General features: G+C 45.8%; 1 protein-coding gene across 1 annotated transcript in view; it reads right to left on the bottom strand.

Moving 5' to 3' along the window:
- LOC126293545 (acetylcholine receptor subunit alpha-like) overlaps positions 1–25,723 on the bottom strand; it is a 486,710-nt gene that overhangs the window by 98,243 nt on the left and 362,744 nt on the right. The window contains exons 8-10 of the mRNA XM_049986811.1: positions 21,651–21,787; positions 10,311–10,457; positions 87–275 (exon numbers count right to left, since the gene is read on the bottom strand). Of these exons, the coding sequence (XP_049842768.1) occupies positions 87–275; positions 10,311–10,457; positions 21,651–21,787 (473 nt within the window). The remainder of the gene's footprint in view (positions 1–86; positions 276–10,310; positions 10,458–21,650; positions 21,788–25,723) is intronic.

Genomic DNA, 25,723 nt, shown 5'->3' with positions numbered 1-25,723 from the left:
AGAAATGAATGGCGTTTGGTGAGGAGACGGGAACGACGAACACTTACTGCGAGAGACTGGTGCGGAGAAAGGCTGCGGCGGCCTACCTGGAGGTGAACTCGTGGTCGAGCAGCCTGGGGAAGAAGTCGTGCGGCGAGGGCTCCGCCACCAGCTCCGACGAGGCCGACGAGTCGGCGGCGGCGGCGGCGGCGGCCGACAGCAGCGACGAGTCGCGCAGCTCCAGGCCGTTGCACGTGCGGACCATGACGCGGTGGGCCGTCGTCGCCAGCCCGAAGCTGCGGGCAGCAGTTGGGGGCCGGCTGCGTTAAGCACTGCTGTCACGTGGGGGCGGAGGTGTGACGGGGCAGGCGGGTCTGGGGTCTGGCAAATGACAGTGGGCGTGGGGTCGGTGCATTCGACCCAGCTGTCAAATGGGGCAAGTAAATGGACCGGGCACACTACACCTGTCTGTCAAATGGGGCAGCATACGAAAATTGAAACAAATAAAAATTCTAGTTCGGATATTTGAATTCAAAGGATGGCTACAGTATTGTTTGGCTCATTAATTGCTACTCATATAAAACGGTCAACTTGACTGTATCCTGTTTCAGGTCACACATACAGCTCTGTTGTCTGTGAGATGTCATGTTGTGTCAGCCTAATTGGGCAAACAAAGTAATGCATTTTTCACATCATGTAAAATATTTGTATTTATTCTGGAGGCTGGTTTAAGAGGTATGTACTTAAATGAAAACCACTAAATACTTACTTACTCATGCAACAGTGATGTCAAAAAAGAAATGAATGAATTTTAAAGCTTAATGAAAACTGAGAAACTTCAATATTTTTCCAATTTTCTGATAAGTATGACTGTGTATATTGAGAAGCACCTGTAAAATTCAAGTACTACTCACTATTCTGGTAATGAGTCACGTTTGAAATGAAGCTCTCACTATGCCACCATTTATGTAATTTCTGTATGTCGATTAAAAAATATAAGATTTAGTCCAGATTTATACGTATAGGGCTCTGATCCATGTGTAAAGCATAATTATGAGGGTGTGAACATTTCCATCGTATTTTCTTGTATGTAGATGGTAAACAAAAGACCAGAAGTCTAAAAGGCATAAATAATACTAATATTACAAGAAATAAATGTTGAATATCAACGTTAATTTCCGGTTCATCTGGTGTTCTAGTCGAGGAATGAGAGAGCGAGATTTTCAAGTTTACTGAGTAAACTACAGTGGATTTTAGAGTCCACGAAAAGGATCCAGAGATTCCATTGCAGCGCCACACAGTGTGAGGCAAATTATTTTAACTTTATTCACCAAGCTCAGAGCTCAATCACAGGAGGCAACGAATCAAAATAATCACTTTCGTTTTAAGAAGTTCTACTACTGGTTGGACAGTAAGACATGCCCTCTGTAGTTGAAAAGTTACAGATCAGTTGACGTATCATATGCTGCACAAACTAAAGCCTTCGGAAAATTGGTCACTTCAGATATTGGGAAAGACATTTTGTCCTCCAGACTACCCAAGGCAACAATAGAATTTTTAGACAAACTTGACAAAAATGAATATAGTCTTCTTTTTCCATTTGGCTATCAAAATAAAACTTAACATATTGAGAAACTGGTGTAAGAGAACCATTTAGTACTTTTATGGATTTTATTCTCCATAGTGGATGCTCATTTTTAGAATTCTATATCAAATTCATACGTTCAAGAGTCCCCTGTTATCTGTTTTTGACCAAATATTCATATTGCTTGTAAATTTTGTGGGTCATACTGGATCTGATACAGATTTTTATCCATACTGACCGAAGTTTCGAATTTTGTCAACGTTTTCGGAATTTTGATGCACTGTGCGGCTGCCAAATGGAGAGGAGTAGATAAAAAATGGGGCAGCCGTAGCAACGTTCCACAAACCTCGTCTCATTCATAACAAGCTCGTTGTGGACCTTAGCGTTATGCAACGCCATTATACCCCCCCCCCCCCCCACCCCCCCTCCAATTGCTCTCGTTCCTGCTACGAGCAATGGAGCATAATTCCCTTGCAGAGGCAGCCACCTGTGTTGGTGGGTCGGTAGGTCTGCTGTCGACTGTATGACCGGAAACACACACCACGTGCGGGTACGTAGCACGACATGCAACTTGACATGGGACAGGCACCGTCAGCTGCAGCCGCCTTGGTACGTTTAACAGTCCTGGCACTGATAGGCAACAGGCAGCCTCCTGTGAGTAACCTGGCGATTAGGCTGCTTCACAAAAGTGTAAAATTTTCTCAGACCCCCACGTCGTGATTGCAACTTAGTAGCATTTAACTGAGTCTGCAGCACATTCAGAGATCGGAGGCTCCCGTCATAGGCTTGCCAGTGTTCGAGTCACTTCAGAAAGACGAGAGAAACGAGAACAGTAGCTCTCATGATACAAAACATGCCGGACGAAAGGCTCGAGTTTTCTTTAGACTCTCCCACTTCTGTCCCTTTTGCCTGCCGCATCTCAACATTACTGAATATTTTCTAACAAACTGCCTTGATGTCTGATGTAGTTATTCGGTTGCAAGATATTTTCACACTCTCAGTGTTGTTTCGGCTCAGTCCTTCACTGATTCACCTCACTGGTTTTGGTTCGTACTTTGATGTCGAGTTCTTTTGCGTCAGGATAGTTATCACTTGAGCACCTGGCCTCTTACCACGGATCGAAATCACAAATTCTTCAACTTGTCACAAACTATTAGATCGTGGCTCTGATATGTAAATATAAAATTTCCTTATTTTTAGTGCTCTAACGAATCGACTTGGCCTGAAACTGATCCTGTACCACGACCTCCGACTTGGATTTTTTTCCCAATCTAAAATGTAGAGTGGATTTAGAGTGTCCCATCATCTAATACTTCGAAATCTGTACACCTGTCTCTCCTTGTTAGTCAAGCAATTGGAACTGCTAGGTGACGACTGTAACATTATGCTGCTTAAATACCACCCTTGGTTCAGTGCAGTAACTGTACTACCTCCTTTCTCTTTTTATCATTTTGCGATATCGCTGTTTACGTTAGTCGACATTCCACGACGGTCATCCGACTATGGCATACACGGGTTCAGGAGAGCCGTACTCAGCGCTGTGAAGGGTCTAACTAGCCTCAGGCGACTAGTGCCCGAGAGGATTGACGCACTTTTTTTTCACTCAGCCTTCCAGGATGGTACAGCCACGTCACATGCCTCCAGTCTGCAATCGCGCCTGATTGCGGCAAACCACTCTGTCGACGCGGACATCGCGACAGTGTCTGGAGCTCCGCCCGCTGCCGGCAGCAGAGAAAGCGACCAGCCGCATCAGACATCAGTTCTGCAAACAGCATCACCGGGGCTGTCTCCGTGTGTGGAGGCTCTGAGGAGAATGAACGCTGCCAGACTGTGTTCATCATCGTCATACGGGCCCAGCACATGACGTGACAGGTTGGTACAGCGTACATTGTACCATCGCCTCCGGTTTGAATAACAGGTATTTTGTACAGTATTGTTACATTTATTATATGTTGATAATGTCTTCCAACAGGATAACAGTAGATGGAATGCTGCCTGTGCTGTCCTGACCTACCTCCAGATCTCTCACCTACTGGAAACATCTGGTCACACGTTGCCGAGACAACCTCCCACCGGCCGCTATGACTGGTGAACCCTCGCCCAGAGTGATGGAGCCGCGTCTGTCAGCCGAGCTCAGGTCGAATCGACGCCCTGCCGGCTCCCCACAGTATTTTTGTACTAATAATAATAGATGTATATGGCAAATCTGGTTGAAGTTGCTCCAGGCGTTTCCAGATTATGCTTTTATGCTCGCCTTTTTTCAACCCCACTCTCACCTATATGTGTGTGCTATGGGACCACAATTTTGTTCGAGACCGATAGTGACGAGTGTGCTTAAGCTTCGCAGAAATTGCTTCCGGCTTATCGGAGATGGTGTGATGCGTCACTGTCTTTAGTGCCCCCTTACCCACCTCCCAATATTAGGGGTAAAACGTCATCTAGACACTCATCAGCGAGCCTAAGGATCAAAAAATATGTTGTTATTGTTGTTGCTGCTGTTGTGGTTTTCAGACCGAAGATGGGTTTGATGTAGCTGTCCACGCTACTCTATCCTGTGCAAGCGTTTCATCTCCGAATGACTAGTGCAACCTACATCATCCTCAACCTGCTTACTGTATTCATCTCTTGATCTTCCTCTATGATTTTTACAGCACTCTGCCCCCCCCCCCCCCCACACACACACATCCTTCTGGTAGGAAGATGGCGATCCCTTGATGTCTCAGAATGTGTCCTGCCAAACGATCCGTCCTCTTGGTCAAGTGGTGCCACAGATTTCTTTTCTCTCGAATCCTACTCATTATCTCCTCATTACTTGTGCAATCTACCCATGAAATCTTTTGTAGCATCACAACTCAAGTGCTTCCATTTTCATCTTGTTTACACTGTTTATTGTCTACGTTTCACTTCCATGAAACCTACGCTCCAGACAAATACACTATGTGATCGAAAGTATCCGGACACACCCAAAGACATACGGTTTTCATATTGGGTGCACTGTGCTGCCACCTGCTCCCAGGTACTCCATATCAGCGACCTCAGTAGTCGTTAGACATCGTGTGAGAGCAGACTGGGGCGTTCCGCATAACTCACAGACTTGGAACGTGGTCAGGAGATTGGGTGTCACTTGTGTCATACGTCTGTATGCGAGATTTCTACCCTCCTAAACATCCCTTGGTCCACTGCTCTCGATGCAATAGTGAAGTGGAAACGTGAAGGGACACGTACAGCACAAAAGAGTGTAGGCCGACCTCGTCTGTTGACTGACAGAGACCACAGTTGATGAGGGTCATAATGTGTAATAGGCAGACATCTGTCAAGACCATCACAGGAATTCCAAACTGCATCAAGATCCACTGCAAGTACTATGACAGTTAGGTGGGAGGTGAGAAAACTTGGATTTCATGGTCGAGCTGCCAAACGACGCCTCGCTTGGTGTAAGGAGCGCAAACATTGGACGACTGAACACTGAAAAACTTTGTGTGGAGTGACAAATCACGGTATACAATGTGGCGATCCGATGGCAGGGTGTGGGTATGGCGAATGCCTGGTGAACATTATCTGCCAGCAAGTGTAGTGGCAACAGTAAAATTCGGAGGCGGTGGTGCTGTGGCGTGGTCGTGTTTTTCGTGGAGGGGGCTTGCACCTTTTGTTTTCTTCTGTGGCACCATCACAGCACAGGCCTACATTGATGTTTGAAGGATCTTCTTGTTTCCCACAGTTGAAGAGGAATTCGGGGATGCAGATTGCATCTTTCAACATGATCGAGCACCTGTTCATAATGCACGGCCTGTGGCGGAGTGGTTAGACGACAATAACATCCCTGTAACGGACTGCACAGAGTCCTGACCTGAATCCTACAGAACACCTGACGGAATTACAATGTTTTGGAACGCCGACTTCGTGCCAGGTCTCACCGACCGACATCGATACTTCTCCTCAGTGCAGCACTCGGTGAAGAATCGGCTGCCATTCCCCAAGAAACCTTCCAGCACCTGATTGAACGTATGCCCGCGAGAGTGGAAGCTGTCATCGAGGGTAAGGGTGGCCAACAGCATACTGAATTCCAGCATTACCGATGAAGGACGCCACGAACTTGTAAGTCATTTTCAGCCAGATGTCCGGATACTATTGATCACATAGTATACCTGTAGAAAACACTTCCTAACTCTTGAAACTAAATTCAGTGTTAACGAATTTCTCTTCTTCTGAAACACTTTTCTCGCCACTGCCAGTCTACACTCTATTTCGGCCATCACAAGCTATTTTGTTGCTCTAATAGCAAAACTCATCTATTACATTACGTGTCTCGCTTGCTAATCTAATTTCCTCGACACTGTCTGACGTAGTTCGACTACATTCCATTATTATTATTTCCAATTATTATTTTTATTAATTATGCAGATTATTATTGTGACTCTTATGTAATATGTATTTTTATATGTATTGTTCCTGATCAGGTGTCAGAAAGGGCATGAAGGCCATGATATGGTCAAGCTAAATAAGCAATAAGTAAACAAGCCTTGGTTTTCTTTTGTTGATGTTCATCTTACATCCTGCTTTGCAAACACTGCCCCTTCTGTCCTGCTGCTCTTCCAAGTGTTTTGCTGCCTCTGACGGACTTACAATGTCATCGGCAAACATCAAAGTTTGTATGTCTTCTTCCTAAACTGTAATCCTTCTCCAAATTCCTCTTTGGTTCCCTCTACTGCTTGCTCAATGTATAGATTCAATAACATCGGGGTAGGCTACAACCCTGTCTCACACCTATTCTCAACCACCGCTTCCCTTTCATGCTTCTCAACTCCTGTAACTGCGTCTGGTTTCTGTATAAGTTGTAAATATTCTCTCGCTCCCTGTATTTTACCCTTGCTACCTTAAGAATTTCAAAGAGTGTATTCCAGTGAACATTGTCAAAAGCTTTCTCTAACTCTACAAATGCTATAAACGTAATTTTGCCTTTCCTTAACCTATCTACGATAAGGTAAGACATGTTAATACTGGTGGCTATGTCCCGTCTTTGAGGTCTTTGGGACGAATGCCCGTGCCATCCTAACCGAGCTCAGTACGGAGGCTAGCACGATTTGCAGACCTACATCCAGTGGAGTAATCTGGTCACAGGCTGGCAAGAAACTCTCTCATATCCATCGCACAGAGCTGAAGCAGAACCGGGTGACACACATGTGTCTGTCACCCGAGCTAAGTTCCACTTGATGTCCGACCAAGTCGGAACGTTGCTGCTACCAGAGGTGGGTAGGATTGGCCACTTACGTACCGAATTTCATACCCTGTGTATCTCCAACTCACCTACAAATTTGGTCACGTACCAGCTTCTTGCTAGCAGCTAAGCCTGCTACGTATATTTCACACTGGCAACTGTCTCACTCTGTGCCGATTTACACTACGTACAGTATTTCCAGACAGGGATGTAAACGTATTTGTGGTATTGAGCCGCGAGGACTGAAACACTCTGATAAAATTACTGTGCTCTTTCTTGCGAAGTGGTTCACGTATTAAGTAACACAAATAAGCAGGATATTGGGCATCACAGTTTTAAAGTATTCCTAGTCAACTAAGTGTAGAAAGGGAATACCAACAGGTCACTTTCCAACATTTTTTCGTTTCACCCCTCGTCGATCGTACCCACGCCCCACAAGGTGGTAGGGATTTATTACTCCCACAGTATTTTTATACACATTATGAGTGGTGGATACATTGAATTTGTTTGGAATTGCTCCAGACTTTTCTGGGTTACGGTTTTATGTTAGCTTTTCTTCAATTCCATCCTCCACCGTCATCCGTAGTTGTGTCTTATTGGGCGACTAAATTTTTCGATACAGCAACTGGCATGCGTGCTAAGCTTGGTAGAAATTACTTCACACTTTATATAGGTATGCTGATATGTCACTGCCTTTACCGATCCCCTTACCCTCTCCCAACCCTAGGTGTGGAACATCACCGAGACCCGCCATTGAGCCTAGGTACCCCGACATATGCGGATTCGATAAAACGAATGACTTGTCGCAGGAGCTCCCGTAGCAAGTGATACACGCACCTGCGGGGGTTGTAAAGCAACCTGCCAAGCGTAGCCGTTCTGCAGCGGTGGACAGGCAGCACATCATAGTGAGAAACAAATATTTTTATTCCCCACCCCTATGGGACATAGACGGCCCTTACACGCACAGTGGTTCTCTTATGCGTACCGAGCTTGCTCGAAATCAGTCGAGTGGTTTGGGGAAATGGAAATGGCATTATTGGCCAGCAGCATCCATCTCGTTTTTCTGTGTTTTGTGCTAGTTTCTATCTATATTGGACGGAAATTTTAATGTCCAGCTGTGTAGAAGGGACAGTGAAATAAAAACGGGACAGACGACAAGTAAGTAAACTGCTTAGGCTTTTATTTCAAAAGTAATCGCCGTAACTGTCAATTCGTTTATTTTGCAGTCACTTAGCGGAGCACGATTATACCCGTCGTGCAGCTCTTCGTCCGAAGCAAATCGACGGCCAGGAATGTCTTGTTTCGGGGCTCCAAAAACGCGGAAACCACTCGGGCAGAGTCAGGACTGTGTGGAGGATGCGTGAGGGCTTACCAGGAGAACTTCAGCAGTGTAGTCCAAACACCCTCGGAAACACGTGGGGCCCGCGTCTAGGTATAATCGCGATTCCACAGGCAACTGCAAACTTTTTGTTTCACAGTGGGAAACATTTATTACCAGTTAGGGAGATTACTTGTGAAACAATTATCAGGTTACTTACTTTCTTTTCCACCCGCCCGTTTTCAGACGACACTGCACATACAAACTGTGACTGAGCGGCACAGTTTGACTGAGCCGTGGCTCCGGTGTGGGAGGGCGCGCTTAGGTGCAGTGAGGCGAGGTGAGGTAAGGTGAGGTGAGGCGAGGTGAGGGGAGGGACGCGAGGGGAGGTGAGGGAAGGCCTAATTCAAATGGCTCTGAGGACTATGGGACTCAACATCTTGGGTCATAAGTCCCCTACAACTTAGAACTATTTAAACCTAACTAACCTAAGGACATCACACACACCCATGCCCGAGGCAGGATTCGAACCTGTGACCGTAGTAGCCCCGCGGTTCCGGACTGCAGCGCCAGAGCCGCACGGCCACCGCGGCCGGCAAGGGTGAGGGAAGGTGAGGTGAGGTGAGGTGAGGTGAGGCGAGGTGAGGTGAGGAGAGGTGAGGTGAGGGGAGGCGATGTGAGGCAAGGTGATGCGACGTGAGGTGAGGGGAATTGAGGTGAGGTAAGGTGAGGTGAGGTGAGGTGAGGCGAGATGAGGTGAGGTGAGGTGAGGTGAGGCAAGGTCAGGTGATGTGAGGTGAGGGGAGGTGAGGTAAGGTGAGGCGAGGTGAGAGGAGGTGAGGTAAAGCAAGGTGAGGGGAGGTAAGGGGAGGGGATGTGAGGTGAGGTGGGGGGAGATGAGGTGAGGTGAGGCGAGGTGACGTGAGGTGAGGCGAGGCGAGGTGAGGTGAGGTGAGGTGAGGCAAGGTGAGGTGAGGTGAGGTGAGGAGAGGTGAGGTGAGGAGAGGTGACGTGAGGTGAGGCGAGGTGAGGTGAGGTGAGTGAGGTGAGGTGAGGTGAGGGGAATTGAGGTGAGGTAAGGTGAGGTGAGGTGAGGCGAGGGGAGGTGAGGTAAGGTGAGGCGAGGTGAGAGGAGGTGAGGTAAAGCAAGGTGAGGGGAGGTAAGGGGAGGGGATGTGAGGTGAGGTGGGGGGAGATGAGGTGAGGTGAGGCGAGGTGACGTGAGGTGAGGCGAGGCGAGGTGAGGTGAGGTGACGTGAGGCAAGGTGAGGTGAGGTGAGGTGAGGAGAGGTGAGGTGAGGAGAGGTGAGGTGAGGCGAGGCGAGGTGAGGTGAGGTGAGGTGAGGTGAGGTGAGGTGAGGTGAGGTGAGGTGAGGGGAATTGAGGTGAGGTGAGGTAAGGTGAGGTGAGGTGAGGTGAGGCGAGATGAGGTGAGGTGAGGTGAGGTGAGGCAAGGTCAGGTGATGTGAGGTGAGGGGAGGTGAGGTAAGGTGAGGCGAGGTGAGAGGAGGTGAGGTAAAGCAAGGTGAGGGGAGGTAAGGGGAGGGGATGTGAGGTGAGGTGGGGGGAGATGAGGTGAGGTGAGGCGAGGTGACGTGAGGTGAGGCGAGGCGAGGTGAGGTGAGGTGAGGTGAGGCAAGGTGAGGTGAGGTGAGGTGAGGAGAGGAGAGGTGAGGTGAGGAGAGGTGAGGTGAGGCGAGGCGAGGTGAGGTGAGGTGAGGCGAGGTGAGGTGAGGTGAGGTGAGGTGAGGTGAGGTGAGGGGAATTGAGGTGAGGTGAGGTAAGGTGAGGTGAGGTGAGGCGAGGGGAGGTGACGTAAGGTGAGGCGAGGTGAGAGGAGGTGAGGTAAAGCAAGGTGAGGGGAGGTAAGGGGAGGGGATGTGAGGTGAGGTGGGGGGAGATGAGGTGAGGTGAGGTGAGGTGACGTGAGGTGAGGTGAGGCGAGGTGAGGTGACGTGAGGCAAGGTGAGGTGAGGTGAGGTGAGGTGAGGAGAGGTGAGGTGAGGAGAGGTGAGGTGAGGCGAGGCGAGGTGAGGTGAGGTGAGGTGAGGCGAGGTGAGGTGAGGTGAGGTGAGGAGAGGTGAGGTGAGGTGAGGTGAGGTGAGGTGAGGTGAGGGGAATTGAGGTGAGGTGAGGTAAGGTGAGGTGAGGTGAGGTGAGGCGAGGCGAGGTGAGGTGAGGTGAGGCGAGGGGAGGCGAGGCGAGGCGCCCACCTGCGCTTGTCGATCTGGTACTGCGGCCGGCGCATGACGAGCAGGCGCGGCAGGATGTGGATGAAGACGCGCCGCACCCACGGCGCCATCACGTGCGTCTGCGGCGACCGGAAGTGCACGTTGAGCACCACCACCGTGACGCAGATGCTGCGGGCACCACAGGTCAGGGGTCAGGCGGGGCGGCGAGGCAGCAATCCGAGCAGACGTAGAGGTGAACACAGGACATGCGGGAACTTAGATAGATGAGTGACAGAAAACACAAGTTCTGTGCAGGAAGGAAGTAGGAGATTTACGGGTGATGGAAAATTATAGATAGTGAAACGTTCGTTCACAGCAAAAAGAATCGTGACAAAACTGAGAAAGTGATTTGGTAACACATTTAAATGCACAAAACGGAACAATCTATAAAATTTCAACTATTTCTCAGCGGCACTATTAGTAGCACCGCATGAGGCCGACGCTTCAGTCGCTCCACGTCTGGCGATGGAAAACTAAATGTTCTCCAAATGCAGTATAGAGCGAATGCTGTCAGTATTGAAACAGAAAGCATCCTCTACTGCAACAACAGTCGCACGTTCAACGTACATAATGAATGAGATAAAGTTTGTTAACTATTTTGTCTGCAACGCACACACATCAAAAATAGTTTTGCATCACCCCGTTTCCCAGAACTGCTGAAGATGGACGTTGACTGTGGATATTGTATCTCAGGCACAGTCCCGTTTACTCTTCAGAAATGTCACTATACTCGCCCAAAGATGTAAACAACCATACATGAGCAGCGCCCATTAGACGGATGGGGTCCGACAGCCGATCAGCTCCAGTCGTTCCACCAGGAAGGAGGTACACGGCTCGTGTTGTCAACAATGCCTAGACGGTCAATATCGCGGCTCGATCGCGTCCGCATTGTTAGGAAGGGCTCTCAACAAGGGAAGCGTCCAGGCGTCTCGGAGTGAACCAAAGCAATGTTGTTCGGACATGGAGGAGATACAGAGAGACAGGAAGTGTCGATGACATGCCTCGCTCATCCCGTCCAAGGACTACTACTGCAGTAGATGACCGCTACCTACGGGTTATGGCTCGAAGGAATCCTGACAGCAAACGCCACTGTGTTGAAAAATGCTTTTTGTGCAGCCCCAGGACGTGTTACGTGTCAAACTGTGCGCAATAGCCTGCACGATGCGCAACTTCACTTCAGACGTCCATGGCGGGGTCCATCTTTGCAACCACGACACCATTTGGGGTGGTATTATATCGGGCCGATGTACGCCGCCGGTGGTCATGGAAGGCGCCGTAACGGCTGTACGATACGTGAATGCCATCCTCCGACCGATAGAGCAACAATTTTTTTTGGTCATCAGTCATCGGACTGGTTTGATGCGGCTCACCACCAACTCCTCTCTCGTGGTAACCTCTTCATCTCACAGTAGCACATGCAACCTTCGCCTCAGTTATTTGCTCGATTTATTCCAGAGTATGTCTTCCTCTAGTACCGTGGAGGCGATTCCCTGATGCCTTAACAGATGTCCTATCACCCCCCCCCCCACCCCCCACCCCTGTCAGCGTTTTACACATATTCCTTTCCTCGCTGGTTCTGCGCAGAACCTCCTCATTCGTTACCTCATCAGTCCATCTAATTTTCAGCATACGTCTTTAGCACCACATCTCAAATGCTTCGATTCTCTTCTGTTCTGGTCTTCCCAGTTTCACTACCATACAATGCTTTACTCCAGACGTACATTCACCGAAATTTCTTGCTCAAATTAAGGCCCATATTTGATAGTAGTAGATTTGTTTTGGACAGGAATCCCCTTTTTGCCATTGCTAGTCTGCTTTTGATGTCCTCAAAAAATGTTTCAAATGGCTCTAAGCACTATGGAACTTAAACATCTGAGGTCACCAGTCCCCTAGACTTAGACCTACTTAAACCCTAGTAACCTAAGGACATTACACACATCCATGCCCGAGGCAGGATTCGAACCTGCGACCGTAGCAGCAGCGCTGTTCCGGACTGAAGCGCCTAGAACCGCTCGGCCACAGCGGCTGGCTCGATGTCCTCCTTGCTCCTTCCGTCATTGATTATTTTACTGCATAGTTAGCACAATTCCTTAACTTTATTTACTTCGTGACCATCAATCCTGTTGTTAAGTCTCTGGCTGTTCTCATTTCTACTACTTCTCATTACCTTCGTCTTTCTTCGACTTACTCTCAGTCCATACTCTGTACTCATCAGATTGTTCCTTCCGTTCAGCACATCATGTAATTCTTCTCCACATTCACCCAGGATAGCAGTGTCTGTCATTAGCGAATCGTATCATTGATATCCTTTCACCTTGTATTTTAATTCCGCTTCTGAACCTTTCTTTTATTTCCATCATTGCTTCCTCGATGTACAGTTTGAACAGTAGGAGCGAAAGGCTACAGCCCTGTCTTGCAGCCTCTTTAATACCACCACTTCTTTCTTGGTCGTCGTCCACTCTTATTATTCCCTCTCGGCTGTTGTACATATTGTATATGACCCGTATCTCCCTATAGCTTACCCCCACTTTTTCAAAATTTCGAACATCTCGCACCATTTTATATTGTCGAACCCTTTTTCCAGGTCGAAAAATCCTATGAACGTGTCTTGATTTTTCTTTAGCTTTGCTTCCATTATTAGCCGTAACGTCAGAATTGCCTCTCTCGTGCCTTTACTTTTCCTAAAGCCAAACTGATCGTCACCTAGCGCATTCTGAATTTTCTTTTCCATTCTTCTGTATATTATTCTTGTAAGCAGCTTCGATGCATGAGCTGTTAAGCTGATTGAGCCATAAATCTCGCACTTGTCAGGTCTTTCCGTCTTCGGAATTGTGTGGATGATGCTTTTCCGAAAGTCAGATGGTATGTCGCCAGACTCAGATATTCTACACACCGGCGTGAATTGTCGTTTTGTTGCCACTTCCCCAAATCATTTCTTCTTCTATCACATCCGACAAATCTTCACCCTGATAGAGGCTTTCAATGTATTCTTTCCACCTATCTGCTCTCTCCTCTGCATTTAACAGTGGAATTCCCGTTGCACTCTTAATGTTACCACCGTTGCTTTTAATGTCACCAAAGGTTGTTTTGAATTTCCTGTATGCTGAGACTGTTCTTCCGACAATCATATCTTTTTCGATGTCTTCACATTTTTCCTGCAGCCATTTCGTCTTAGCTTCCCTGCACTTCCTATTTATTTCATTCCTCAGCGACTTGTATTTCTGTATTCCTGATTTTCCCGGAACATGTTTGTACTTCCTCCTTTCATCAATCAACTGAAGTATTTCCTCTGTTACCCATGGTTTCTTCGCAGCTACCTTCTTTGTACCTATGTTTTCCTTCCCAACTTCTGTGATGGCCCTTTTTAGAGACGTCCATTCCACTTCAACTGTACTGCCTACTGAGCTATTCCTTATTGCTGTATCTATTGCCTTAGAGATCTTGGACTGTATATCGTCATTCCTTAGTACTTCCATATCCCACTTCTTTACGTATTGATTCTTCCTAACTAATGTCTGAAACTTTAGCCTCCTCTTCATCACTACTATATTGTGAACTGAGTCTATATCTGCTCCTGGATACGCCTTACAATCCAGTATCTGATTTCGGAATCTATGCCAGACCATGAAGTAATCTAACTGAAATCTTCCAGTATCACCCGGCCTTTATCAAGTATGGCTCCTCCTCTTCCGATTCTTCGCTATTACTAGCAGAAACTCGTCACAGAACCCAACTAGTCTTTCTCCTCTTTCATTCCTTGTCCCAAGCCCATATTCTCCTTCTACTCCTTCCCCTACAACTGCATTCCGGTCCCCCACGTCTATGGTAACCCTGCACAAGGGCGCACGTGCGGAGGCAGAGTTCTCGTCAAAGATAAGTAACTTAGGTTGTAATTAATTGTCGTTGACCGCTTTTAACAAATTAAATACGTTCTCTAAGTACTCTTCAAGCTCACCATTAAAAGTTTTTCTTTTATTTGCGTGGTGTTTCAGAAATCGCGAAAATTTCGTTTGTTTACTTGCTGCTGCTTAGGCCTAATTTTTCGAGCGTGTATATTTAGCGTTATACCGCAATTGTAAGTGCATTTGCCATAGTTTAACTTATTAAATACGTTCATTAGGGTGCTTCTCAAGCTCACCATTAAAGGTTTTCTTTTCTTTGCGTATTGTTCCAGTAATCGCGAAAAGTTCGTTTTCTTTGCATTTCGCGGCTTTGCCTTACTTTCCGAGTGTGCATACTTAGCGTTATACCGCAATCTTAAGTGCATTTGCTATAGATTAACTGATTAAATACGTTCATTAGTGTGCTCTTCAAGCTTGCCATTAAAGGTGTTTCTTTTATTTGCGTATTCTTCCAGTAATCGTAAAAAGTCCGTTTTGATTACATTCGGCCGTTAGGCTGAATTTTTTAACGTGAATACAGTTTACTTACATATTATTTTCCAAAACATATTTAGTGTTCTTTTACAAAAAATGGTTCAAATGGCTCTGAGCACTATAGGTCTTAACTTCTAAGGTCATCAGTCCCCTAGAACTTAGAACTACTTAAACCTAACTAACCTGAGGACATCACGCACATCCATGCCCGAGGCAAGGATTCGAACCTGCGACCGTAGCGGTCGTGCGGTTCCAGACTTTAGCGCCTAGAACCGCTCGGCTACTTCGGCCAGCGTCCTTTTACATCTTTATTTAATATATTATCGTTATCACTTAGTACATCTCTTAACTAATGGGTCGGCTGGGGTGGCCGAGCGGTTCTAGGCGCTACAGTCTGGAGCCGCGCGACCGCTGCGGTCGCAGGTTTGAATCCTGCCTCGGGTATGGGTGTGTGTGATGTCCTTAGGTTAGTTAGGTTTAAGTTGTTCTAAGTTCTAGGGGACTGATGACCTCAGAAGTTAAGTCCCATAGTGCTCAGAACCATTTCAACCATTTTTTTCTTAACTAATTTCCAAACTACCATGGATACTAACTGTGTGAGCTGCAGTAGGAAACTTAGTTCAGGGCTTTTGTGCAGCTGTTGTGACAGGTGGTATCATTGAGGAAATTGTAGCGGATTGGGAATTAGGGAAGCAAACGAGACTCTTCCATTCTTTTGCAGGGTTTTCTCAAGAGACAGGATTGTAGCTGAACAGGAGGAGAAAATTAGAGCCCTTCAGGCTGATCTGGACATAGCGATGGAGGAACTGAAGACGTTAAGGGGGGAGGAGGGTAAACAGCGGTGAGAAGTGGTAGCCGGGAACAGGGGCCTCAGAAAGAGAAGTGTCTGACAGTTTCCCAATTGACACAACCAATAGATTTGCCTTGCTACCACAGTTAAGTAAGGAAGAGGCTCTAGTTAAGATGTAACAGAATCTCACTAGGAAACCAACTGTTTCAAAAAAAGTAGAAAGTAAGAGGAAAGTTCTGTTACTTGGTAGCAGCCATGGAAGAGGTGTGGGCTAGATTTTGCAGGAAAAATTAGGTGACAGGTACCAGGTCACAAACTTTTTCAAGCATGTCTTAACCAGGTGGTAGAGGATATAGGTTCCTTGTGCAAAGGTTTCTCAAAGCAGGATCATATGATGATAGTGGGTGGATTGAGGAACAGTATTGATAGGGATCAGGGCTACAGTATTGAGTTTGAGCTGGCGAAAATAGCCTCGGCAACGATCCATACCAATGTTGGGCCGGTGCCTGCTTTCATGCGGCATGATCAGCCCCAGTTTAACCGCTCTGTCAGGAGGGTAAATACGGAGTTGGATCAGTTGCGGCCACTCAGTCAGACATTGGATTGGTTCCTGTCGAGGCTATAGATAGGGGGGATTTCACAAGGCATGGCCTACACCTCAATAGGAAAGAAGACGGTAATCTGGCAGGGCTGTTAGCGAAATCCATAATCCATAAGGGGGGACACTAGTACTCATGGATGTACCTGTTTTTAGACTAATATCAGTGTCTAATGTGAAGTTCAGGCAGGCAGGTGCGAAAGAGGTCCAGAACTTACAAGATTCTCACAACAGGAAAGTAAATAATAATGTTACCATATTTAACCAAAATATTGGTGGATTAAAGAAAAAAGTAGATTATCACAAAAGTAAAGTAAAAAATAATGTTACCATTCTTCATCAAAATATTCCAGGATTGAAGAATAAAGTAGATATGCTCCTGGTTTGTTTCGATGACATTGAATATGATAATGTAACAGATATACTGTGCCTGTCTGAGCATCACATTGTGTCTGATATATAATAAATATCAGTGGTTATAAACTAGCTGCACATATGAGTAGAGAGAATAAGGTGAGAGGAGGAGTTGAAATATATGCCAAAAGTTAACACTGTGTAAAAAGCTTAGATACAAAAAAGTTTTGTCTAGAGCAACATATAGAAGCATGCACCTCTCAACTTAAACTGAAGCAGGGTCTTTTACAACTGTAACAGTATATAGGTACCCTTCAGGAAACTTTAATTTATCCCTGGAAAACTTGGATGCCTTGTTGCGCTATCTGTCAGATAGGGGAAAGCAAAATATTATTTGTGGGGACATCAATGTTGATTCACTGAAAGAGTGTAATAAGAAGAAAGACCTGGAAGTCTTGCTCAGTTCTTTCAATTTGACATCTGTCATTAATTTTCCTACTCGGGTAGTAAAGGACAGCAGCACATTGACAGATAACACTTTTATAGACCAAAATAAGTTTAAAAACATAAATTCTTGTGCTGTTGAGAATGGCCTTTCTGATCATGGTGCTCAGCTAGTTACAGTGTATGACATAGCTCCATTCAGTAATTCAAAACTACCCTCCAAAGTTGTGCATTCAATTAATGACTCAACAATTAGAAATTTCAGAGAAAATCTTCAGCAGTTAGACTGAGGTGTACAAGGAACTCGATGCCAATTTAAAATATAACTTATTTTATGATACATTTGCAGGAGAATTTGAAAACTGTTTCCCCAATAAAGTAGTTAAATCTAATTATAAGAAACCATGCAAAAACCTTGGCTTACTAAAGGAATAAAAATATCTTGTAACCACAAAAGGGAACTGTATCTAACAGCAAGAAAGAGTAATGACCCACAAACAGCCAAATATTATAAAAACTACTGTGCTACATTAAGAAAGGTTATTAGAAAGTCCAGAAGCATGTACATCATGTCTGAGATTAATACCTCTCACAACAAAATCAAAATAATTTGGAATATTATTACAAGGGAGACAGTTCAACCAAGAGTACAGGATGAAGGCATTACCATCAAAGCGAATGGAAACTTGACAAACAACAAGCTGGAAGTCGAAAACATTTTGAATAATCATTTTTTAAATGTTGAAGAGAAAAGAGGATCTAAAAGTTCATTAGAAGAAGCAAGGCAGTTAATGGAAGAGGCCTTACCCACAGAATTTGATAAAATTGAAACTCCACCCACCTCTCGTTCTGAAATTAGGAATATAATAAACTCTCTCAAGAATAAAATTTCACATGGAATTGATGGCATTTCCAACAGGATAATAAAAGCTTGTTCCCAAGAGATAAGTGGGATTCTTAGCCACATATGTAGTAGCTCTCTGAAGCAGGGTATTTTCCCAGATAGACTGAAGTATTCCATTGTTAAACCACTGCATAAAAAAGGGGATACGTCTGATGTCAACAACTACCGCCAAATCTCTCTTCTGACTGCCTTATCCAAAATTCTTGAAAAAGTACTGTATTGTACAGTAGCATCAAACCTTTGTAAAAATAAAGTTTAACAAAACGTCAATTTGGTCTCCAGAAAGGTTTTTCAACGGAAAATGCTATATATACTTTCACTAATGAAATATTAAATGCTCTGAGTAACCGAAGTCACCCGTTAGGATTTTTTTGTGATCTCTCAAAGGCTTTTGATTGTGTAAATCATCGAATACTTCTAGATAAGCTCAAGTACTGTAGTATGAATGAGACAGCGCTCAAATGTTTTAAATCATACCTAACTGGAAGATTCCAGAAAGTTGAAATAAGCAGTTCATATAATATGCAAAAAACTGCTGATTTTTCAGACTGGGGAGCAATCAAGAATGGGGTGCTGCAAGGTTCAGTCTTGGGTAATCTGCTGTTCTTAATATATATTAATGCCTTGCCATTCTATATTCACGAAGATACAAAGCTGGTACTTTTTGCCGATGAGACAAGTATTGCTATCACACCCAGCAGACAAGAAATAACTGATGAAATTGTAAACGATTTTTTTTTTCAGAAAATCGTTAAGGGGTTCTCTCTAAATGGGCTCTCATTTAACATTGACAAAACACAGAATATACACAGTATACACAGTACATACTGTATATATTTACAGTTCCACAAAGTAAATGGGATGATACCATTAATAAACATAGACTTTGATTAGAAATCGGTAGCTAAGGTAGAATATTCAAAATTTCTAGTTGTATGCATTGATGAACTGGAAAAAACACACTGAAGATCTGCCGAAGCTTATGCTTATGCTATTAGGGTCATTGCAAATTTTGGCGATATACATCTCATTAAATTAGCTTACCACGCCTATTTTCATTCTCTGCTTTCTTATGGCATCATATTCTGGGGTAACTCATCATTGAGTAAAAGGGTGTTCATTGCACAAAAGCGTGTAATCAGAATAATTGCTGGAGCTCATCCAAGATCATCCTGCAGACACTTATTTAAAGAGCTAGGGATCTTCACTGTAGCCGCAAAAGTCTTTGGTCACTTACCTAATAGAATCACATGTCTGACAGATAGCCATATAGCATTTGAAAGGAAATTAAAAGAATTTCTGAATGGCAACTCCTTCTCCTCATTAGATGAATTTTTGGATATAGTAAGTGGGTAATTTCCCCACCCCCCACAAAAAATAAATATTAAGTGTCATGTAATATTTTGTGTAATGCAATATCTTGTATAGACACCTTTTATTAACCTGATACGTTCCACATCATTACGAAGTGTCATATTCATGATCTATGGAACAAGTACTAAACTAATATAATCTAATGTAATTAGATTTTCATCCCCCTTTACATACTGTATTACCCATCAAAACCCTCATATATTTTCTCTACCTCTTCATCTTGAGTTTGCGACGTCGGCATGCATGTCTTATGTGTCTTTGTCGGTGTTGGTTTGCTGTCGATTGTGATAAGGACAACTCTACCATTGAACTGTTCACAGTAACACACTCTATGCCCTACTTTCCTATCATAACGAATCCTACTCCGTTATACCATTTTTTGCTGCTGTTGACAGTGTTCTATATTCATCTGACCAGAAATCCTTGATTTCTTTCTACTTCAGTTCACTGACTCCTACTATATCTACGCAGATTGAGCCTTTGAATCTACCTTTTCAGATTATCTAGCTTTCCTACCACATTCAAGCTTCTGACATTCTACGACTCTATTCGTAGAACGTTATCCTTTCGTTGATTAATTAATCTTTTTCTCATGGTTACCGCCCCCTTGGTAGTCCCCTCATGAAGATCCGAAATGGAAACTGTACTGGAATCTATAGCCAATGGAGAGATCATCATGACACTTTTTTGAATTACATGCCACACGTCGTGTGGATACACGTTATGTGTTTCCATTGGCTTCTGCATCCTCAAGCCGTTGATCACTGCTGATTCTTTAGGGGCAGTTTCGCAGCCCTAGGACAAGAGAGCGCCCTGAAACTCAGTCCACTCCTCCACCCTCTTTGATAAGGCCGCCATATCGGCAGCATAATGGCGAGGCGTTCGTCTCCATGGGCGCCAGTTCGTGCCCGACCGTGCACATCTTGTGAATGACTTCCTTCAGGATAACGACTTTGCTCGACTAGAGTGGCCAACATGTCTTCGAGAGATAAACCCTATCGAACATGCCTGGGATAGATTGAAAAGGGCTGTTTATGGACGACATGACGTATCAACGACTCTGAGGGATCCACGCCGAATCGCCGTTGAGGAGTGGGACAATCTGGACCAACAGTGCCTCGATGAACTTGTGCATAGTATATATCAAAGCAAGAGGACGTGCTACTGGGTATTAGAAGTACCGGCGGGTACAGCAGTCTGGACCACCACATCTGAAGGTCTCGCTGTATGGTGGTACAGCGTGCAATGTGTGGTTTTCATGAGCAGTTAGAAGGGAGGAAATGATGTTTACGTTTATTCCAATTTTCCGGTGGCAGACGCTACGAGAGAGGCGTTGTGCATCACGGGTAAGTTTAGTGTTAAAACTGCCGAATTGTGCGTGCCTAGGAAAACACACATCTATATCTAGATGGATACTCTGCAAACCACATTTAAGTGCCTGGCAGAGGGTTCATCGAACCACCTTCAGAATTATCTATTATTCCAATCTCGTATAGCGCACGGTAAGAACTAAAACCTATATCTTTCGGAACGAGCCAACCAACACATTGCTTCCTCGTACTTATATCTCGGGTAAAGACTGTGTATGTGAAATTGAAGATGTTCGTGCTCTCACGCATAATGTTTTTAGGGCTACAAACTATCGCTCTGTCAGGTGCTATCCAACGTGAGTTTCGATTTATTCATTTCGTGATTTTCTTATTTGGAACTTTGTTATATCGTCGTAGATTCCTTTTTGTAGCAAACACAACTTTGTGTGTTCGCGAGCGCTTATGTGTGTGTGTGTGTGTGTGTGTCGCGCGCAATCAGTGTTTTTTTATTTCTTAATCACGAAATATATTTATGAGTTATTTCACTTTTACTTAAGTACATCCGAACACATTGTTTACATACACAAGTTAACTTGTGATCAGATTCTTTTTTTGTTAAGCACACCGTGTAAAATCCGTGAGTTGTATAACAATTTGTGACGGGTGCTCTACCTATGGCGGCTGAGTTTGACAGTCAGTTCCGCTGAAACGTTACTACCTCGAATATGCCTAAGCAAGTGTTACGTTTTGTACTGTGGTCTAAAGGGAAAAAAATCTATTGAAGACATAGAAATTAATGTTTTTGATGGAACAAGATCAACTTAATTCATAAAATAATCAGAACAATCATTTTCACTTGCAATAACAATAAGGCCTATACAAAAGCAAGAATTTATGCAAGGACGATAATGGAATGCCTACAACAAACTTTCGTGGAGATCAAAAATACATAGTATAAGTAGAAAAACGTTGTGCTTCTTACACATTGCAGGATACCATTATTTCGGTGTAAGATTTAATGAGATTAGATCACGGAATGTATGTAGTAGCTGAAAGCAATAGAAAAAGGAACACGCACGGAAACACAATTGGCGGCAGTAAGAAGAAAAGGGGGCGAGTGCGGACAGAGGCGGGTGTGGCACACACCGAGGCGTAGGGAAGCGGAGCCCCACCTGAAGGTGTCGAGGATCATGGTGAAGAGCACGAACTTGCCCAGCAGCGGCACCACCAGCGACGTGGGCGGGATGATCTCGGCCAGCAGCAGGAAGAACACGGTCAGCGACAGCAGGATCGAGATGGACAGCGACACCTGCGGCAGGGAGAGCCAGCGTCAGCGTCTTGCACCACATTCACAGTTCTGTCTGCCCTTAACCACTTCAGGCGAACGCTGGGCCAGTTGCCACTGTGTGCCTGATGTGTAGGTAGAAGCGAGCTGCAACGGCAAAGTTTTGTGTTTTGGTACTTGGGCCCAGGGTGTCTGGTGGCTCGTAAGAGATTAATAACGTAATTGTCAGTTATTCAATTTATTACCCCGTTTACCTTTATTTCTCTGAGTGTCAAGGTCTGTAATATGTAATTATGCAAAGTAGTAGTTATAGTAATAAACTGGGGGACATTCAAGTAATCTCGGTGCTCCGCTGTGACTGCGCTCAGGGAACACGTGTGTCGGCCGAGACGCCGTCAATTGTCGTGTCTGTCCTGCTGAGGATCCACAACGTGCCTGTAACAACGTCTCGGAAAAAAACGCGAGCAGCGGTGAATACACAACAACTTCTGTGACCGAGTGGAATTAGTTTGTTTCCGTACACGACACATGACGCATACCGTCGACTTTCGCGCTGTTGTGCAGATATTGTCGGTACAATCCAGACGCTGTGATGAATGGGGATATGGGATCAAAACGAAATTCAATTAGCCTGTTGTGAGTCAGTGGTGCCCACGTGTGTGTCATATGAAAATACACGGGAAAAAGTCTCTAGAGAGAGTCCGGTATTTTGTCGGTGTAGTTTAGGTACAGCTTGTTTATGATTTGTGTTTACTGTTGTTCAGCTTTAATAGCAGAACGTGTCCGCTACCAGTGGGTGCCACCACCGTCGCAGCACTGACAGAGCCGCCCCCCCCCCCCCCCCCTCCCTGCCCCACTGTCAGCCGGCACCGTAGCTCAGCGTGTTTGGTCAGAGAGTTAACTGCCCTCCGTAATAAAAAAAAAAAAAAAACTGAGCTAACCGATCAATTACAAACTTGAACGGATGACTTACGACGTCCGTCTTGAGCAGATGCAACGAAAACGAGCGAAATGAGATTAATAAAAAAAGGGGGAGGGGGGCGCAACATGACTCACAGCCAGTCCGCACGTATTCCCATCTATACGTACAGGCCTTTCACTGCAGACAAGCTCCAGCACAGAGGTGGGCACATAATTTTCTTGCGAGCTGAGTCCCGATAAATTATTAGTTTCTCCTTTCTCGGACGACGCCGATTCCACTACTGTGGTTCAATTAATGAAAAGCCACTCCAGTTGCCTAACTGAATCTTTATCCAGTAGACACGGCCTCTATACACGGTCCAGTCGTATTAATGTCACTGCAATAACCACACGTAGACTGCGCGTGGCGCCTCTAACAGTGATGGGTACGTAAAGCGTTTCTGGGGGACGCGGGAAGCAGTGCACTCGTCGTAATGAGGAACCGGAGCGACTTTACCTGACGTCCAAAAGGAGAGGATCATTGGTTTTCGGGCGGAGGGTGGCAGCATTTCCGAAGAGGCAAAGTCTGTAAACTGTTCACGCGCCGCCATAATAAAAGTATACTGTGCATTGCGAAACGGTCCCAGCCGAAACCGTCGCCGGGGTATCTGCGGTGCACCACAGGGGTGGGCGGACGGCTGCGAAGAAGTGTGCGGCCAAACACATGGACCGGGGGCCCACCGGCAGCGTCTCCTCGACGCAGCAGGCGCCTGGGCCGCGGCCCGTGCAGACGGCTGCAGCTCGCACGCCAGTTTTATGCTCCATCGGACACACGGTCGTTGGCGTGAACGGCAAGAAACGTCCGAAACCGAACACCTTCCACGTGTTACGGTCTGGGAAATGTTTTCGTGGTATTCCCTGGACGATCTCGTCATTCTGGAAGGCACACTGGACCAATAAAAGTACGCATCCATCCTTGCGGGCCGTATTTACCGCTACGTGCAGTTTGGCCTTCCTCGGCACGAAGGCATCTACCAGCACGACAATGCAACGTGACTCACAGGTCGCAGTGGTCCGAAGAGCACCGGTACGAGTATAGCGCACTCCCCTGGCCACCACGCAAGCCGGATTTAAGCCCGATGCAGAACCTGTAACACCATCTCCATCCAACTGTGACGCATTGGATACTCAAACCGGAAGCGCAGCGCGGCTGGCTGCGGCACTGCATTCGGCGCGTCTCCAGACTTCCACAGCCTCACTGGCTGCCTTCCTGCGCGTCTCGCACCAGTCCGCGTAAAGGCTCCTGTCAGGTCGTCACACTCACGTCAGTGGGTCGTTATGAAGTCAGTCTGAAAGTCATACTATGGAGAAGCAAAGCCAGATGATTAAAAAAAAAACACGTTGCTCTCTACGGCATAACTTTCAGACACAGTTGCTAACTGCCTACTGTAGAGGACGAAACCAGTCGTGTGGACTTAATGAAGTTCCAATTAAGCAACTGCAGAGGTTTTTCATTAGTTATCCGAAAGATGTTCCAAAAGTGATAGCTGGGCCGGCGGGAATCGTCTGCTGGCTCCGTCGCTACGGGCAGCAGCCAAGCAGACGTACGCCGTGTTCTCTCTGCGCCACTCGGTGCGACACAGATAAAGGGTCAGACGCGACTGCCGTAAACGGAACTGTGTGCGAAGCACTAGGGACCCAGGAGGAGCGTTTAAAACGCGGCTGCGGCTGGGGTGGGTGTGTTCTGCACCGCAGCAGCCGGCGCAGCACGCCTCCTCTCACTGTTTGAGCTGCTTTTCGGGTACTTCTGCGATCTGTTTCGTTTGCCAATATTAACGAGCGTTATATCGACGTGCTCGTCTCGTCTAGAGTTTTGCAATGCTATTAAAAGCAGTACACCGTTCTACAAAAAAGAATCACCCGTACTTGCATAGCTCGCTATCGCACAGGAATCAGAATGACACAGCAGTGAACTCCGGCTCCCATTTCTGATTCTCTGAGTAACTGAACTACCGCCTAGACAAGAGCTTCAGACGTCTAATTACTTTACAAAAGCGTTAATGTGTTCAATGTTTCAGGTTAAGAATGTAAGCGAAATAGAGTTTTCGAAAGCAAACGAATTACGTGGAAAGTGCTTTCGTTGTGAGGTACGGTCATCACAGTGGCTGTCTGCGGCCCCCAGAGTTATGCTGGATCGACACCCGAGAAGGCACTTTCCAGCTCCAGCACTTATCTTCCTCTTTTAAACGTTTAACTTACGATTATACCTCGTACTGAGTACACTGTGACATCGTTTTAAATTCTTAAATTCGGTCAATAAATGTAAAAAGTAATGAGAATGAAACTTTTGTTGCTCCGCCATAGGGGTTGGGTAAGCAACGCACTACTGAACCTTTCAGTTGTATACTAAGCGACAGTCAACTGAAAAAGAGACAAGCCAAACAGAAGTAAGCAGACACTGTTATACCACAAACACTCGACGCACACATTCAGCGGACTGTGAGGTCTGCAGTCGCCTGCTGTAGGCAGGAGTGCGCCTCTTCGTCCGAAACGCCTCTCTTCACAGATCCAGAAACATGGACATCGCGTGGGGAGAGACCGGGAATACGTGCAGCACGTGGTCAGACCCACATCGGCAACGCTGGAGCGTCCTTACACATCACCCACACAGTTTAGACGCGATTTCCGTGATTCTGGAGGTGCGCACCTGGGTGCAATCTTGGCCCCGTAGGCAACCGCAGATATTTTTCCACGAAAGGATTGCCTTCTTGTCTCGCACTAGGATCACAGTTTTAACAGTTGTGGTGATTGCTTTTGAAATGATGAGCGCTTTATTTAAGTTTTAGAGTTCCGTAACTGAATCGCTAAGAACGGAAACCTTGCAGACTAGCTCTGTTGTCCCTCTCTCTCTGTCTGTTAAGAGGCTTTTTTCTCAGGAACGGCTTCCCGTATCAAGTTGAAATTTGTGTCACATACTGAGGTGCACGGTCCCTTAACTGTGAAATAAATATAAGCCAAGTCGATGCGGTCAAATTTATTTCACGTATTTTCATACTCGCA

This window comes from Schistocerca gregaria, chromosome 10 (genome assembly GCF_023897955.1).
Source record: "Schistocerca gregaria isolate iqSchGreg1 chromosome 10, iqSchGreg1.2, whole genome shotgun sequence".
Lineage (NCBI taxonomy): Eukaryota > Metazoa > Arthropoda > Insecta > Orthoptera > Acrididae > Schistocerca > Schistocerca gregaria.
This window is presented reverse-complemented; position numbering and strand designations above follow the sequence as displayed.